This window comes from Drosophila albomicans, chromosome 3 (genome assembly GCF_009650485.2).
Source record: "Drosophila albomicans strain 15112-1751.03 chromosome 3, ASM965048v2, whole genome shotgun sequence".
NCBI classification, from domain to species: Eukaryota; Metazoa; Arthropoda; class Insecta; order Diptera; family Drosophilidae; genus Drosophila; species Drosophila albomicans.
Genome location: NC_047629.2, coordinates 48,420,799 through 48,434,442, shown reverse-complemented (window position 1 = coordinate 48,434,442; position 13,644 = coordinate 48,420,799). Strand labels below are relative to the sequence as shown.

At 45.0% G+C, this 13,644-nt stretch overlaps 4 protein-coding genes and 1 non-coding gene across 6 annotated transcripts; 4 read left to right on the top strand and 1 right to left on the bottom strand.

Moving 5' to 3' along the window:
• Positions 1-579: 579 nt before the first annotated feature.
• On the top strand, positions 580-6,100 carry LOC117569425 (uncharacterized). Its single transcript, XM_034250585.2, has 4 exons — positions 580-724; positions 1,661-3,423; positions 4,921-5,219; positions 5,282-6,100. The coding sequence occupies exons 2-4, from the start codon at positions 1,678-1,680 to the stop codon at positions 5,883-5,885; spliced, it is 2,649 nt and encodes an 882-aa protein (XP_034106476.2). The 5' UTR covers positions 580-724; positions 1,661-1,677; the 3' UTR covers positions 5,886-6,100.
• Positions 6,101-6,591: 491 nt separating this feature from the next.
• LOC117572039 (uncharacterized) lies at positions 6,592-9,011 on the top strand. The gene has a single exon (XM_052006008.1). It carries the CDS (start codon positions 7,515-7,517, stop codon positions 8,484-8,486), a length of 972 nt encoding a protein of 323 aa, XP_051861968.1. The 5' UTR covers positions 6,592-7,514; the 3' UTR covers positions 8,487-9,011.
• A 513-nt stretch (positions 9,012-9,524) lies between these two features.
• LOC117567937 (28S ribosomal protein S34, mitochondrial) lies at positions 9,525-10,297 on the top strand. The gene is made up of 2 exons (XM_034248227.2): positions 9,525-9,799; positions 9,862-10,297. Exons 1-2 carry the CDS (start codon positions 9,617-9,619, stop codon positions 10,243-10,245), a joined length of 567 nt encoding a protein of 188 aa, XP_034104118.1. The 5' UTR covers positions 9,525-9,616; the 3' UTR covers positions 10,246-10,297.
• LOC117567934 (coiled-coil domain-containing protein 186) lies at positions 10,266-13,490 on the bottom strand. Of its 2 annotated transcripts, XM_052006007.1 has the most exons (8): positions 13,333-13,490; positions 12,481-13,270; positions 12,304-12,423; positions 12,184-12,247; positions 11,974-12,128; positions 11,769-11,911; positions 11,526-11,706; positions 10,266-11,350 (listed from the first exon to the last, which is right to left on the bottom strand). In XM_052006007.1, the coding sequence occupies exons 1-8, from the start codon at positions 13,356-13,358 to the stop codon at positions 10,391-10,393; spliced, it is 2,439 nt and encodes an 812-aa protein (XP_051861967.1). In that variant the 5' UTR covers positions 13,359-13,490; the 3' UTR covers positions 10,266-10,390. The 2 variants fall into 2 exon arrangements, with proteins under 2 accessions (XP_051861967.1, XP_034104114.1); XM_034248223.2 differs by having other exon boundaries at positions 12,481-13,490.
• On the top strand, positions 11,421-11,493 carry Trnam-cau (transfer RNA methionine (anticodon CAU)). The gene has a single exon. It is a non-coding gene; the product is annotated as a tRNA-Met (tRNA).
• Positions 13,491-13,644: the final 154 nt, after the last annotated feature.

The window sequence follows — 13,644 nt, the reverse complement described above, 5'->3', positions numbered from 1 at the left end:
GGTGTTGACCCAATTAATAATTGCAAATTTCATAATCTGTTGTTGTTCGAGAGAAGAGTGTTACACAAAAGCCCTGGGCGCCTTTTGCGGGAACTGAAGATGATGTGAAAAACTTTTATTTTGGACATTTTAATTCGACCCACATGAAAGCAGCAAACGCTAATTTGGTCGTAAGCGTTTTCAACATTTTTATGAGACATGTTTTGTTTACACTCTTTTTATTTTTGGAATGGAGTGAGATTGCAACAACATGAGTGTGATCATTAAGAAAAGGTTTCCGCTTAGACCCCATCTTAGCCTTCGTGTATACGCAGAATGCAACTCAAATTAACGAAAAGGAAAAAAAAACCCAGAAATACCCAAAAAACTATTTGACGTCATAGCCAGAAAATGGGCCCCTTCGGCGAGACCGAAAACTTGTTGCCAAACTGTTGGGCCGCGCTCTCTGTTTTGTTTTGAGTTAACAATTCGCAAAAGAGCAACAGCAACACTAACCGCAGCAGCAGCAGCAGCAACAGCAGCTTTGGCGTTGGCGTCGCGCATGCGCAACTTGCGTATAAAACGTGCAGCGCAGTTGAAAGCGAAATCAGTGAACGAGTCGACAACAAACGAATCAGACATATTCAATTGAGACTGAAAGTAACAGTGGTGCAGTGAAAGGATAAAGCAAGCACTTACATAAGGATTACAACAATACTGTGGAATATTTTATTTAATACAAAAGGTAAGTTAAAGTGTGCCAAGTGTGTGAATCAAAGTGAATCTAAACTCGAAACTCAGACAATTTTCAAGTGTAAAGTGCATCAAATTAAACAACACTGATTGAATTGCAATCGATATCGATTAACCCTTGATTTGAGTCAATGACCCAAGCAAGCCCTGTGCCGAAAACTTTCACTCCAGAGAAAAACCCCACACACAAATTGCCAATACATTTTCCCAGCTCCAACTCCAACTCCAGCTCCAGCAATTTGCAATGCAACGTTGCACACGACTTCCGTTTGGGGGCGCAGCCTCTGACAGCCAAAAACAAGGCAATAAGGCGCTACAAATTTCGCTTTATATAACATTCAAATAAAACGTTCGCTTCAAAGATCGACAACAGTCTCAACCCACGCTCCAGAAAGAAAAACACAATAAAAAAAAAAAACAAAACGTACATGACATAACACACAGGCAAAAGGCAATAAAAAGACTTGGGAAAAAGGGGGAATCGAGCAAGTAGTAAAAGTTACGAAAATACTTAAAGCGTAAAGTTTGCCTTGACAGCCGGCAGTGTCTGAGAGATCAAGTTGAGTGATCAGTTCGCTTGCAAAATCTCAACAAGGCGAACTCAGGTAAAATTACCTCATATGGGGGGAGCTGCTGCTGTAGTAAAACGATCACGGTCTGCGACCTCGAACGAAAGTAAAAGTCTTTTTCATGTTGAAAGACGCACGGACGAAGATCAGCGTGAAGATTGCAAGACGTTGGCCCGAACCGGTTTCGATTGCCACAGAGAATGCCCGTGAAAGACTCGCACCGGGGGAAAGAGGAAGAGAGGAGAGAGATGTGTAAATTGGCACAATGACCAGCCAGTTTACACAGCCGTATTGGGGTAATGGTGTCAAAGCAGATTATGTAATTCTCGAATCTTCCCTTGCCATCTTCTCATCCACAGCCAAAACAAGCAACACAATGAGATTGAGAATTGGTTGGTTATTAGTCTTGGCAGCCACTGCCGCAATTGCTGCCGCCGATTCCGACTCCAATTGGGGCAACGAATGGGCGCCCATGGATGCGGATTCGATGCTGAGCCGTCGCTCAGTGGATACTAAACCAGCTGAAGAGGTCCAGGGACGCAACTATGCCGTGCATGAGAGCACTCAGAGCAATGCCACCGAGATTGATACCGTCATTGACCAGCTGATTAACTCCAGACGCGAGGGACGCAATCTGGGTGAATATGATGCCGTCTACGCTGATGGTAACATTGATCAGGCGCTGCAGCAGGGCAACGATCTGCAGGCACGCAACTTGATTCGCGATAAGCTCTGTGGTCTGGGATTGATGAGCTGCGATGTGGAGGAGAAACGCCCCTTCTACTCAACCATCTACGCTCAGGGACCTCCTCCCCCATCGGCCTTTGGCGGTGGCCCCTATGGTCCAGCCAAACCCATGCCACCCCCAAGCTACTTCAACGGTCGTCCACCCATGAGCCCACCACCCAGCTCCCTGAACTCTTTCGGTCCACCACGCAAGGTTGGCTATGAAGGCTCCTACAAGCCAATGAACAGTCTGTACAGACCAGGCGGTCAGTTTGGTGGCGCTTACATGGAACACCCACCACCATCGGCCATTGATGGTTCCGATGGTATTACCTACACCAAGCCTCCACCAGGTGCTCTGATCTACGACAGCAAACCACCTGGTCCAATTTACACTGGCGGCTCCAATGGTCCCATCTTCAACGGTCCTCCCAACGGCGTACCACCCTACAACTTTGAGAATTCCGATAAGCTAGGTTCCAGCTCTTCGCTCAACGGTTTCTACAGCCAGCAATCTTCATCGTCCTCATCAGCTTCCACCGCTTCCAGCACTAAGGTCGTTGTTGGCGCTCCTCTCGATGCCGGTCTGCAGCAACATGTCCATCATCACTACCATCATGTGGATGGCGGCGATGCTCCCAATGTGCCCAGCGTAACCGTTCCCATTGGCGGCGGTCAAACCATCAACACCGACTTCAGCGCTCTGGCTCAATCCTCTGCTACTTATACACCACAGGCTCAAGCATCCTCCAACTCGGGCTCTAGCTTTACCCAGTCGAATGCATTCAATGCTGGTTTCAACGGTGCTTCCCAAGGCGGTCTGCTCTCTCAAGGTTACAATCCTTCCCAGAAGCCCAACAGTGAGATTTACAAGCCAAATGGCGGACTTGGAAACTACGGCGGCAGCTCTAGCTTTTCGCAATCGAACGGTTTCGGTCAAAATGGATTCAGCGGTTCCCCCAGCGGCAGCTATCACAGCCAGAACCCTGACTACTACAAGAAGGAACTGCAAAGCGGCTCAAGCGGCAGCTACAATGGTCTCTCCACTGGCTACGGATCTCAGAGCTCCCAGGGTGGTCTTTACCAAGGCGCCGGTGGCTATGACACTTCCCGTCAACAGATCGTCGACTGCCAGTGCGTGCCCATCTCACAGTGCCCCGCTGCTGATCGCATTGGACGCAAAGAGGATCTGATTCTGGCCATCGACCCCAGAAATCTGGGCAAGGACATCGAAGCCCTGGGTGATGATGCTGCCAAGACCAATGCCACTACCAATGCTGCCACCGAAACCAAGGAAGAAGAGAAGAAGGACGATGACAAGAAGCGTACTCGCCGCCAGGCCGATGCTGAGAACAAGGAAGAAGACACCGGTGATCTTTCATTGGATGCTCAAGGGGTAAGTTAAGACTAATAATGCAGCTAAGACTAGAATCCTTAGAACAACCCGAATGCTCAACTAATGCAATTCACACATAGTAAATGCTCCTTAGTTCAATGATTAATCTAGTTCCACACTCCACAAAAAAACACACGCATACACAACACACCTACACAACCCAACTCAAACTCAATACCACACCACATTGATCAACGCTCCACGCTCCATGCTCCACGCTCAACTTAAACTCAGCCAAGGTCCACTAAAAACTGCGCCCCGTTTCCCCTGCTCTTCGTGCGCGGGTTGGTTGCCACCGAGAGAGACATATAAAGATCGTCACTAATCCTACCGCAACTAAAACCAACCTAACCACGCACGGGGTCAAAAGGTCGCACGTCCAAACCAACGTTCAAGCAGCTCATTGGAGCCACCTGGCTAACTTCGTGTCCTTTCCATCTGCAGCGTCAGTCGCCACTCGGACAATCCCCGTTGGCACTGCCCGCCCTCCAAGCCATTGAGCTGATACAGCGAAAGATTCTGCCCACATATGGCGTCAGCTTCGGTTTGCCCTACCCCTCGGCTGGGCGTCCTGGCGGTTATCCATCCAATGTCTTGGGAGATTATTATCCAGCACAGAATCCATACTTTGGTTCCTTAGGGCCAAATGGTCTCAATCTTGGCCTGGTTAATGTCAATCCACTTGTCTCGCTGCAAGTGAGCAAAACGGATTATGGCGAAAAAGTGGTCAAGCCACTGGTCAATCTGCATGTGACGCCCAATGAGAATATCATCCAGAAAGTGGGCGATTTTTTCAAGAAGAAGCCCACCGAAGTGCACAACACGCATTATCACCATCACGATCACTTCAGCGGCTTTGAGCATGAGCACTCTCCTCACTACCATCACGATCATCATTATAGCGAGCCACAAGTTTACGAAAGCTTTGGACCAAAGCCCATTAATCACTACGATGTGGAAATGGTGCACAGTACGCCCATCTTTGAGTACCACAGTGGTCCCTCATTCCAACCGGCAGTTCAACAACATTATCATCACTCTGATCATCATGCTGATCACCATCACTTTGAGCACCACTCTGAGCATCATTCAGAGGGCTTTGATCCCTCTTATAACTCCATATATCCCGGTTCAGCTCCCGGTGATATTGCACCCAGTGGATTTGGTAGCTACGGAGATTACTCACAACTTTATGAGCGTAGTGTCAATGTCAGTGAACCCGCATGGTCGGCTCCAAGTCGTCGTGGCAAGCAACTGAACTTGGGGCAATTGCATAATATTCCTACGCCGGCTCCCGGTGCGGCAGAGGGCAGTGATTATGTCAGTTTTCCAAATGATCGTAGACGTCGCAGCGTGGATAATGAGAATGAGTTTGAGTTGAAAGCGGAGCAGGTAATCGTGTGGAAGCAAATCACATCCAACTAGGGCTTCATTTTATTTACTTTAGTAAGTTAAACTTATGTTAATTTTACGTTATTTTCCTGATTGTCATTGCAGCGCGCTTACTATGGCAACCGTCCTGTAGAGAAGACCTGCCGCATTAACGAAGTTTGCTGCCGTCGCCCCCTGCGCCCTCAGGCTCCACCCCAACAGCTCGGACGTTGCGGTACAAGGAACGCTGCCGGTATTACTGGTCGTATCAAGAACCCCGTCTATGTTGATGGCGACAGTGAGTTCGGTGAATACCCATGGCACGTGGCTATTCTGAAGAAGGACCCCAAGGAATCGATCTACGCCTGCGGTGGCACCCTCATCGATGCCCAGCACATCATTTCCGCTGCTCATTGCATCAAATCGTAAGTGAAAACTTTTTGAATACTAGAGAGCTTCGTTACTCATCTGACGATTCCCATTCTAGTCAAAATGGCTTCGATCTGCGTGTGCGCCTGGGCGAATGGGATGTCAACCACGATGTGGAATTCTTCCCCTACATTGAACGCGATGTTGTCTCCGTGCACATTCATCCCGAGTATTATGCCGGTACCCTGGACAACGATTTGGCCATCCTTAAGCTGGACCATCCCGTTGACTTCACCAAGAACCCACACATCAGCCCCGCCTGTCTGCCCGATCAGTACTCTGACTTCACCAACGCTCGCTGCTGGACCACCGGATGGGGCAAGGACGCTTTCGGCGAACACGGCAAATACCAGAACATCCTGAAGGAGGTTGATGTGCCAATTCTGTCTCACCACCAGTGCGAAGCCCAGCTGCGCAACACTCGTCTCGGCTACAGCTACAAACTTAATCCCGGCTTCATCTGTGCCGGTGGCGAGGAGGGCAAGGATGCCTGCAAGGGTGATGGCGGTGGTCCTCTGGTCTGCGAACGCAACGGCGTCTGGAACGTCGTGGGTGTTGTGTCCTGGGGCATTGGCTGTGGTCAAGTGAATGTGCCCGGCGTTTACGTCAAGGTTTCGGCCTACTTGCCCTGGATTCAGCAAATCACCCAGAGCTACAAATGATTAATCGAAGTCAGCACAGAGGCAAGCACAGTCACTGCCTACCACGCAGTGGGTGCAGCCATCGACCCCAATGACGATGACGATGCCTCTGATGAATTTGTTTTTCACTTTTGAGCAGCCATTTCCTTATGTAACTGTCCCGTCACTATGTCTATTTTTAATGTTTTTTATTATGTGTATATTTATTCGATCATGTTTGTTTAGCCCACTCGAAACACCATCACCGCTGTTGTTACCATCACGTACTCGTTACCTCTTTAGGCCTTCTTTCTTATTACCTTGTTACCATGTTATTACGTTTATTGTTATGACCCACGCAGACTCTTTTGTCACAAAACTCAACAAAGTCACTCATTAGATAAGAGACTCACGACAGTCGAGTAGCAGCGAGTAAGGCCCGGAAAGTGCCTTGGCAATCACTCTCTCTAACTTGGGTATTGCAGTCCATTCATGTTCCGAAAACAGAAACCGAATCGTAATGTGTAAAATAGTTGTGTTTATATTAATTAATTTATTATTTATACTTGTAATAAATTAAAAACTATTTAAATAAATTAATTTATAAAAAAAAAACATTTTAACTTTTCCATTTATTTAATATTCAGTTTTATTTCAAAGTTATTAGTGGTTTAGACTTAAAATTTTAATAATTGATCGCAACAATGGTTTAAAATTCAATTATCCACTTTAATTATGGAATTTGAATTGTGAGGTTCGTAATTATAATTATTACTATTAACTTTAGATTACAAAAATATATTGGCTACATCAACTTGATGATGAAGTTTGCACCTTTTAAAGCGCATTTCGTAGTTCTATAAATTGATCCTTCTCTTGAAAGTATGCTATAGACAAATCTTACGATGTCTATTCTTAGCAACACGTAATCGAATTTCTCATCTCTTAAATAATGCATTTTATAAGTTAATTAATTTACTTCCACTGCTTTCCGCTCTCATAATTTAATTGAAGCATTTCTGATTGCATTTGGTTATTCAATACATTAAGTATTGAATTTGATTTCACACTAAAAAATCGACATAAAAACCCTATTGCCAGTTGATTACCATTACAAGCGCTTTAGTATCAATTACGAATGGGCGCTACCCGAAACTATAAATGCAAATTAAATTTTAAACATCAAGCCACAACTTGGCAGCTTTACACCACCCATAACCACTAAAAACAAAAACTATCGGCCGTGCCAACAAAACATTAATGGAACCCCCAGAAATCAAGTACTTCCTCGAGAGATCGACTGCATGTATGTGTGTGTGTATGTATGTATGATGATATTCAAAATCGCCAAAATACGTATTATAATATTATAATCACATGTTGAACACCCGTTAAACTCAAAAAGCCACAGCAAAACTTTCCGCACTACTAAAATTTATGCACCGCTGACGTTGATCCATCTGGACACCGACACTTTGGGGGCAAGTATAAAACACATGGCGCCAATGAGAAAGACGTTTAATGCAGTTTTAGCAGCACAAGGGAGATGTACACAAAGGAATTCAGATGCCTGCTCTGTCAGTTGCTCCTAGGTGAGTTCACCAAAATTGAAGCAGCAAGGGAAGAAGGATTAATATAATACCATCGACAGCGCTGCTCTTCGCCGATGCAATGGGAAGGCTGAACAAGCGTAATGGATTTTACTACAGGCAACAGCAGCAGCAGCAGCATCAGCAGCAGCATCCACAACAGCATACGCAACCGCCTCCACTGCAGTTACATCAACATGGCAACTTCTTTGATCCCTCGTATCCAGCTTATGAGGAACCGGAGCAGCAACATCAATCTCACAGCAGCAGCGGAGACCGCAGCAGCAATTCGAAAGCTCAGCACAATCAACACAGCAGCCCTAGTGGAGACGGAGGCAAGACTGGATATAGCATAGGTAGCGGATTACGTTCCATTGCACAAGGATCTGCGGATCAGGCTTACAGCGCAGTGGCCAATCAACATGCTGCTGCCAAACAGGCTGCCTTCATAGCCAAGAATACACTCGCCCAGGCTGCATCACAGGCAGCAGCAACGGCTCAAGCAGCGTTGGCTGGCAAGCAAGTGATTCTACAGGAATTGGAGCAACAGGCAGCCGAAGCACAGCGTGCTCTCTCTCGCGAATTGGAGCAACTGAAGGCAGCCAAGCTGTCTGCGAAGCTGGCCCAGCAAACCGCCCAGGCAGCACATCATCACATCTCAGTGTTAACTGCAGCTGTGAACAATGCCAAGTCTGTTGCCGAGCAGGCGGAACAAACCTCCAGTGAGGTGTCGAACCAATTGGCATCTCAGGCCACAATGGTTGGTCAGGCGAAAAATCGCGTAGAGCAGGTGGAAGAGCAACTGCAGCAGGCGCGAGTTGACTTTGCGGCTACCAAGGAGTCGGCCATTAAGGCAGCATCCTCTGCAGCTGCTGCTCAAGTGAATGCCTCAAAGGCCGCAGCACATGCCACAATTGGTCTGCATGAGAGTGCAAATCAGCAGGATCATCATAATCATGAGGAGGAACTGGAATCATATGATGAACCCATAGACACAAGTGGTTCGGGTCACTCTGAGAACGATGCCCTCGAGGAGCATCCCCACAATGGCTAGTCCATAAATATTTATTTACATTTTAGGGATTTCAATGCCAAATACACAACTCTATTGCATAAGTAAATTATGTATGCACAACAAGAGTCTTAAATGTAAAAAGTGTAACGAAAATAAATTAAACTTACCATTAAGTTCCAAAGGTGAAACTGAATAAAAACGGTTATAATCCAATTATGATTTCAGTTGACTATTTCTCATATTATGAGAAACACTTTAAATCATTATTATAAATTATGCACTGAGTAGGGTTATCACAAAACAAACAGAATACAAAATGGCGCACATCACTTCACTTTTGCATTTTATTCAAACCGATTTATGACGATTTGATATCGATAACTTGATGAGAGAAATCGACAGCAGATTGCTTTTACGGATATTTTCAATTGCACCTGGGCTCATATTTTATATGCAGAATATACGATTTTATATAATAACGCGTAAATAATGCAGACATAACCACGTTTTACATTCACTATTGGACAATTTCATTACTTAGTTAAACGTCGAGCTTCACAACCCGGCCAGGTGCAACTGACCAGCGGAGCCCGACAGGATCGCACCGGCCAACATAATGAAATATGTATCACCCACGCATGCCACCATAAACATATTATGTTTTAGGTGCTCACTATCACTTTTCACATAATTACAATTATATTAAATGGCCATAATAGGCAAGATTAACACAAAACAAAAAATTAAAAAAAAAGCACGAACGCCAGCTAATTTTCGCAGTTACAGACTGTCAACGGATATTTTGGCGCGTATATCGATAACAAAGCAATCGAATTAACCAATTGCGTTGTTTTACTGGGCTCTTTTCATTATAGCTTAAGCACTTTCTATTTTGTATAAACTACAGTATTCATTGTAATAAATTATATATAAAAAAAAAAAATAAATAAACACATGCCTATAATATAACAACTTTTTCAAACTTAAAATTGAAAGTAATGCCGCGTTGCCAACCACGTTCAAACTCAAGATGTGGCAGCTCTACACGAACACAGCTGTTAGAGTGCATTGCGAATGACAATTTAAAAGAAGCAGCACCGCAAAATCTTCATAACATTTTGTTTAATTATCTGTTTATGAATAAAAACAAGTGCAATTGAAAGTAAAAAATGAGTCAGAAAGTCATCAAATATATTGGCCGCACCACAGACTTCCGCGGCAACACACTGTGGGAGCTGGTGGGCAACTTGCCCGACTGGGGAGTCGGTCGCATGCTCATACGTAACATGTTTCAGCGTTACCCGGAGCCCTGCTACATGCGGATACTAAAAGTGTCTGCGGTGGACGAAAAGGTGATATTAATACCGATCATGTGAATGAAAATATATAACTGACATGTATATCGTTTTCTTAGCCAAATGAAGAGCGCAAGGTGCGTGTCACGGTAGAGAAAACTTGGCGCGGCGTCACACAACCAAAACCCGTGGAAATCTATAGCACCAGCTACAAAGCCGACTATGAGCTGGTGCCTAAAGAGGAGGAGCACAAGTTCTTGAACAATAAGAAACAAGTCGCAGAAGTAATATTGCCCACAAAGATTGAGTTTCCTCCACTTCTGCGCGAATACATCAGAGACGAAACCGGCGAGTCAAATCCTCAGATGAAAGTGCACTTCAAGAAGACGTTCAACAAGCAGGCACGTCTCGCTCAACCAAATGAGCAGCCAACGCTGCAAGTTTCCATGGACTTAGGCAAACCAAAGCCAGTTAGCGCCAAGCTCTACGAGGGAGTGTTATAAGAAAGCAAGACATTTGCAAATTGTTGGAATATTAAATTTTGTATGTAATGTACATGGAATTTTCTTTAGTTAACTATATTTACAAGTTGAGACAGTGGTAGACTTATGGAATGGAATACTTTGTTGTGTGTGGTGTTTGCTCTCGTCATTTGTTCTGCTCATAGTTGCGCAATTTACGCGTCAAATTATCTACCTCCAAACCCAACACATCCAGATTCTCTTTGAGCGTAATGTTTTTCAGCAGCGTGTCCTCCAACACCGTCTGCAGCTTCTTGTTAATCTCCAGCGAAAGATCTAGAGACATGCCGCCTTTGCTTTCGGCGCCTTTAACTCCGCCATAGATGGCTGCCATGACACCGTTGCCATACTTGACCAGCTCGCTCTTGTTCTGATCACTCTTCGTGGTAGTCAAAGCGCCTGCCGTCTGATCACGCAGCATATAATGCTGCACCACCTTCGATTTCTTCTGCACCTCTGCAACGAGAGCAGCTGTATGATTCTCCAGAAACTCGATGCGTTCCGTTTGACGTGCTGTCGCCTGCTGCAGGCGGAGTATGCGCTCCACTAATACTTTCTTTGAGAGCACTGCTTGCAGCTCGGGAGGCGCTTGATTTTGTGGCTGTTGTGTTGTGGTCACGCTGCTGGCCACTGTTTCAGATTCGGATGATTCGCTGGCACGTCGACTGCTGCCATGGCTGCTGCTGCGACTGTGCGTGCGTTGAACTTGTTGTGGTTGCTGTTGCTGTTGTGGTGGCGTCTCTTGATTGTAGCCATTTAGCGCCTGTTGGCAATTGCTACAATACGGCATAATGGGTTTTGTTTCCACCACGCCTCTTTTGTACTTTTGCAGCTCTCGTTGCAGCTCCTTGACCAACGTCGCCTGTTTGTGCTGTGTTGCCTCAAAGTCACCCTGCACATTGTCCAACTTGGCCTTGGTCAGTTCGTAGAGTTTTGTCTTCTCCGACAGATGTTTGGCCAGCAATAGACGTTCTTCATTCTTTTCCGCCGACTCGACACTCAGTTGATTTTCTAGTTCACCGTACTTGATGTCATAGCCGTGTTTCTCCTGTTTCATCAATTTGTTTTCAGCCTCGAGACCTTGTGCCTAAAATAGAAATAGAGATCAGAACATCACCTGAAAAATTTATCGACAACGAGCTGGGGACATTCACGTGGCCTCGGTGGCGCAGTAGGCAGCGCGTAAGTCTCATAATCTTAAGGTCGTGAGTTCGAGCCTCACCCGGGGCATGTAACTTTTTTAAATTTTTTTTAATAATTACCTTTGCTTCAGCTAAGCTAATATTGTTTTGCAGCTGCACAATCACTTCGCTCATCTCTTTGTTAATGCTGAGCAGCTCTTGTTTCTTCTGCTGCAGCTGCTCTAAGTCAGCTTCCGTTTCCAGTGCATTTGCTTCGAGTTTCTCTCTTAGTTTTTGCTCCTCGGCGAGTTTTTCTTCATTGCTGTGTGAGTAAATAAAGATTAAATGAATATCTGACTGTTTGCATTAGGTATTGATGCATACATTGTGTTTTGTGTGCGCAAGAGCTGCAGCTCGGCAACTTGTCCATGCAGTTTGGCTGTCTTCAGTAGCTCATCACTGTACGCTGCCTCCACAGAGCTGTGCTGCTCTTGCAGCTCCTTAAACTCGTCCGTCAATTGACCATGCTATAGAGAGAGGTGTGTACAATTAATTTAGTTGAAACTATAATGAAGTAAATAAAACTTGCCGACGCATTAATGTCCTGTAGCTGTTGCTGCAGCTCCTTGAAAGCCTCAGATTGCTTCTGCTGCTCTTTGGTGAGTTTATCGAGGGCTTCAGTCTTGCGCATAATCTCATGCTTTAAGAGTATTGTATTCGCCTCGAATTCCATCTTGAGCTTCTCTGCAAGCGATGCGTTAATAATTGGTTTAATAGATTGCGTTTTTTTAGCTCTTACCATTGGCTTTCTCCTCCAGTTTATTAGGTGCATTGCGCTCCTCTTCGAGCTTGCGTTCTAGAGACTATAATGAAACAATTATTATTTGAAATATAATTTTGTAAATTGGGGTTTACTGACCGCCTTTGCTTCTACTTCAATGTTGAGCTTGTTGGCGTGATACTTCAGCTTGGACTCCAAGTGACCCATTTCAGTCTTGAGCTTCTCGCATTCCCGCTGATATTTGCGCACTTCGTTGCACTGCAAAAATGATTAAAATTAATATAGTGTCTTAATAACAGAGAATAGTTTACCCACCTTTTCGTCTATGATGTAGGTAATACGTGACTTCTCTTCGTTGACTGCATGAAAGCGTATGGATACATTTTTAACCTCTCTCTTGGCATCAGCCAGCTGCTTCTCCACCAACTCCTTCTCCTTTTTGGCATCGATGAGCAGCTTCTCCTTCATAGCAAATTTAATTACCGTCGCCTCCTTTTCTTTGTTAGCCACATCCATCTCATGGCGAAACGCCAGCTTCTCCTTGTCCAGTATTGCGTTCTCGCGTTGCAGCAGCGTCATCATGTTATCCTTCTGTGCGTTTGCTGTGCGCAGCTGTTCCAATTGCCGCTCATAGCTGCGACGCTGCTCTTCCAGCTGGGCCAAACAATGCACATGGGACAGAATATCATTTGGAGCAGGCAACACTGTATCCTTGTGTTCTTCAACCTCATCCTGCGCCTTTAATTCTGCGAAACTCATAATGGTCTCAGTTTCGTCGCTAATTTCTTTCGTCTTTTGTTCGACGTCGCCCACAATAGCAATCTCATTAATAACTTGTTTATTTTCTACTTGTTTATCTTGCAGTTCCGTGTCGTTCGTTGTTGGTGTTGGTGTCAGTTCTTCGTTTTTTGCTTGTCTCTCACATTCCAGCTGCTGTTGCTCCACTGAAATCGAAGCTGTCTCCACGTCGCATTTGTTTATTTCGATTTTGGCCGCCAGCTCTATTATTTCGCTGACCTTTTCTGCATTTGTGACAGAGGATGAGTCCTCTTTGTTGGCTTCACTCGGCGTTGTAGCCGACTCCATGTTTTCAAGTGTTGCTTTTCTTAAAACGAATATAAATATGGCAATAAAACAACTGATTTGATTTCACTACATTCTTCTCACTTATTAAAAAAACAGCATTCACACATGTGCGTCGACAAACACTGGCGCCACTGCCATTCGCAATACTGAGCCTTCAATAGTGCCGGCGTTTTAATATTATTCCGCCAAATCTAGCTTTGTTTTTAGTTTTCAAGTAGGAGAGAAATCTATATTTGGGAACGTAATTTATTGTCCTATAAATATATAACTAGTTAGAAAAATAATAGTAATTTTGCTTATATCTTAGCACATTGTGGACAATCCTTAATGGCAAAGTAAAGGTCTCAGTTGCAACAGCTTTGTACCCTAGAATATTATTGTAGGTTCCAACAA

Excerpts from the sequence above, each read along its gene's own strand:
- LOC117572039 (XM_052006008.1), top strand. The coding sequence starts at position 7,515 with ATGGGAAGGCTGAACAAGCGTAATGGATTTTACTACAGGCAACAGCAG.
- LOC117567937 (XM_034248227.2), top strand. The coding sequence starts at position 9,617 with ATGAGTCAGAAAGTCATCAAATATATTGGCCGCACCACAGACTTCCGC. Across the intron at positions 9,800-9,861 it reads TGTCTGCGGTGGACGAAAAG|CCAAATGAAGAGCGCAAGGT; the intron begins GTGATATTAATA and ends TCGTTTTCTTAG.
- LOC117567934 (XM_052006007.1), bottom strand. The coding sequence starts at position 13,358 with ATGTGTGAATGCTGTTTTTTTAATAA. Across the intron at positions 12,424-12,480 it reads CCTACATCATAGACGAAAAG|TGCAACGAAGTGCGCAAATA; the intron begins GTGGGTAAACTA and ends TCATTTTTGCAG. Across the intron at positions 11,351-11,525 it reads TTAGCTTAGCTGAAGCAAAG|GCACAAGGTCTCGAGGCTGA; the intron begins GTAATTATTAAA and ends TTTCTATTTTAG.
- LOC117569425 (XM_034250585.2), top strand. The coding sequence starts at position 1,678 with ATGAGATTGAGAATTGGTTGGTTATTAGTCTTGGCAGCCACTGCCGCA. Across the intron at positions 3,424-4,920 it reads TTTCATTGGATGCTCAAGGG|CGCGCTTACTATGGCAACCG; the intron begins GTAAGTTAAGAC and ends TTGTCATTGCAG. Across the intron at positions 5,220-5,281 it reads GCTGCTCATTGCATCAAATC|TCAAAATGGCTTCGATCTGC; the intron begins GTAAGTGAAAAC and ends TTCCCATTCTAG.